The sequence below is a fragment of the Austrofundulus limnaeus genome, unplaced genomic scaffold (assembly GCF_001266775.1).
Source record: "Austrofundulus limnaeus strain Quisiro unplaced genomic scaffold, Austrofundulus_limnaeus-1.0 Scaffold39, whole genome shotgun sequence".
In the NCBI taxonomy this organism is placed as follows: Eukaryota; Metazoa; Chordata; class Actinopteri; order Cyprinodontiformes; family Rivulidae; genus Austrofundulus; species Austrofundulus limnaeus.
Genome location: NW_013952441.1, coordinates 2,785,131 through 2,788,341, shown reverse-complemented (window position 1 = coordinate 2,788,341; position 3,211 = coordinate 2,785,131). Strand labels below are relative to the sequence as shown.

At 37.3% G+C, this 3,211-nt stretch overlaps 1 protein-coding gene across 1 annotated transcript in view; it reads right to left on the bottom strand.

Moving 5' to 3' along the window:
* Positions 1-304: 304 nt before the first annotated feature.
* The window catches only part of LOC106516664 (5-hydroxytryptamine receptor 3B), a gene marked incomplete at its 5' end in the record, with an annotated part of 14,241 nt that continues 11,334 nt past the window's right edge, over positions 305-3,211 (bottom strand). The window contains 4 exon segments of the mRNA XM_014007134.1: positions 305-564; positions 903-970; positions 1,863-2,000; positions 2,200-2,407. Of these exon segments, the coding sequence (XP_013862588.1) occupies positions 328-564; positions 903-970; positions 1,863-2,000; positions 2,200-2,407 (651 nt within the window).

Sequence of the window (3,211 nt, the reverse complement as noted above, 5' to 3'; positions counted from 1 at the left end):
TATATATATAGCCTATTCTACAGCTAATGTAAACACTTTTGGTTAATAGGAAAATTACACGAGTTTTTTATGTGTGATTTACAAAACATGCAAAAGTAGAAATACTTAAAGAGATTCAGTTATTTGTACAGAAACTTGCAAAAAAAATCTTGTTTGACATCAGAAAAATGCTTACAATTTTTTAAGTGGGTTTACAAAAATGTCACGTAAACATAAAAAACAATCTCAATGTGCTCATCTGTTGGTTGAACTAAAATCTGAGTCAGGAGAGAATTTGCACAYGAGGCAAAACTAACCAAACATGTTGATCAGAACAGGTTTGGACTTTTAATCTGATTCTGACATCCAGAGTGAAAACAGGGTGCATAAAAACACGATGACTGCTGCGACGYAAACCACTTGGAAAACCCTGTTGATCCTGTTGGCCACTCGGCTCCAGTAGCCGGGCTTCACCTGCTCCGGGTTGACGAGTTGATTGACCTTTTTTTTAATCTCTCCCAGCTCATCTGAGACATTTTCCACGGTGAGGAATAACTCCGTCAGCTGGCTGCAGCTGCTGCTGCCCTGTGAGAGTCATTTCAGTGGACAAGTTATGGACAAAAGTGACGTTTTAGCTGCTTTACTGGGAAAAAAAAATGTTTCTGTCCCTGTGTCACAAAACATGATACAGTATTAAAATTAATTCCTATGAACTCTTGTGGTTGATTATTTTTCCATTCATTAACAGTGAACGAGGTGTGGCAGCATTTCTGAATTATAATCTAATATTATTTACCCAATTTTATGATTTTATTGTTTCCTTCAGGATCAAACAATTTCCTCATTCAAGCTTTGTGATTTAACAGAAATTTTTTTTAAGGTTTGAATGAAAAATACACATTTTTAGTAATAGTTACACCAACCTTTTTGATAGACGTTTGATCAGCCATCTCATCATAAATAGATGCATAGTGACAACACTTCTTTAAGTCTGGAAGGTATATGCACATACGTCAAATAATGTAAGAACTTGTTAGGAACTAGACATGGGTTTTTACGATGTAAAAACAAGTGTGCATTGCCATGTAGCATGTCATTGCAGTGTGGCTTTGCCTGCAGCAGTGGACTTGCAGAATGAAATGTGACCAAGTTCAAATGTGTTTTCTATACCAGCCTGTGCCTGTCAAGTCACCAGGTGTTTGTAATAAGGGTAATTGTGTGACAATATGAAGTTTGTAGAGATTTTTTGTTAAAGTTGCTGTTGCTGGGTTTTGAACCCTGATCTCGTACATGAAAGCCCACGGCWCTAACCACGAGACCATTAGAGCTGTGGTAAAAAACGAGGCCAGGGTTTGGTTTGTATGTGTGCAGAAAGTGGCCACATTGCCAATGTAATGGTTGTCACTAATTTGAAAAATATTACAACAATAAAGCAATATTTGGACAAAATTATAGTAAAACATCAAAAATACAATCATATTAATATTGTAAACACTGAACTATTGAGAATAAATATYAAACTATGGTTTAGTACTGAGTAGATGCAGCAGGGGGCAGCATTGGACCAATACAAGGCTCTATTGACTCCCATTATAAATTATTAAACATTAATATAAAAAAACTGTAAGTTGTACAGGCACCAAAAGTCATGGTCATCATTTGGCATAGGAGCTTTACAAATATAAATTACAATGGCAGCTCTAGGACAAAGTATGCAGGAGGAGAAGCGTGCCAAAGTGGAGATGACTTGGATGAGAAATGAATCACAATAGTGTGCATTACACTGATAATGGGGTCAGATTTAGGAGTTGATAGAATGTAAAATTGTTTTTATCTGTTAGATTGAGATTAAAAGGAATTTTAAATTTTGTTTTGAYTCTCACCTCTCTCCTCCTTCATCTTTGGGTCACTTTCTGAGTCGCTGTCCTGAGGCGCTGAGTCGTTCTCAATCAGATATTTGACTAAGATCGTCTCCAGGAGGCTGAGCTTCATCAGAGCAAAGATCCCGATGCAGTAAATCACTAAAGAAGCAGACAAATCATTATGAATAAAGATGTTGAATCTGTGAGTTCTGAAACCTTTTTTCTCTTATGACATCTGCCTCTTACTTTGTGGCGTCCTCTTAGTTCATTTGAAAGTACAAGGAGACACCACTTCAACAAGTCAAAATAAATAACTGTTTCATTGAACACCAGTCCAAACATTTTCTTGGTATTTTACCTATAAGTGGAATGTTGTCTGAGGAAACGGGGAGAATCTCGTTGAGAAGAAGCTGCATGACAGTGATAGCAAGCATCACGCTGACTTTGAAGCCAATCTTCTCTGCGCTGTTCGCCATCAGGAGGGAGGCGAAGTCCAGACACAAAAAGAAGAGAACAGGCAGCAAGAAGTTTGCAACGTAGAGGGAGGACCTCCTCTTCATTTTGATCTGTCAAAGGATGAGCGAGATGATCAAAATTTTTCACTCATGGATGTTTGATTTGATGATCCGTTCCACTTAAGATTTTACGTTTATGACAACATGCATGAAGATGTAAAGTGATGTGAAAGTAGGATGTATGCAAAATATTTCTTGCATGAATAATATTTTGGTCCAGAATTCAAATTTTATGAAAATAATTTAAAAACACCCATCACATTAATTTTTTTCCCATGTCTTTCCTGTCYTTCTGGCCCTCACTATGAAAACCACTGAGTTATACGATTATTTCAGGAAGGTGATGATGAACATGAACTGACATCAACTCAGTAACATTACCTATCAAATATAGGTAATGTAATCAGCAACATAACAGCAGAATATGCAAAATATTTCTTGTGTGAATAATAGTTTGGTCCAGAATTCTATAAGAGATTCTGCAGCATTCCTGCACCACYTTTACTTAGAATGATGGTGATAAAACAGTTGGAAAACTACCTAAAACTCTTAATGAAGGTAGTACGTCTCCTATTCTGAAAAAGGCAAGGTATGAGACTGATTCTRCGAGTTTTGTCATCTATTATCTACTCTGACCAGGTGTTGAAATGCTCATATGCTGACAACATAACAGTATACTGTATCTGCATTGTTTGGCAGCAGGACAGCTCAGTGGTTAGCACCAATGCCTCAAAGCAAGAATGTCCTGGGTTCAATTCCTGGTTCTGACCTGGGCTTTTTTTTCTGTGCTGATTTTGCATGTTCTCCTTGTGCTTGCATGAGTTTTCTCCAGGTACTCTGGTTTCCTACTACAGG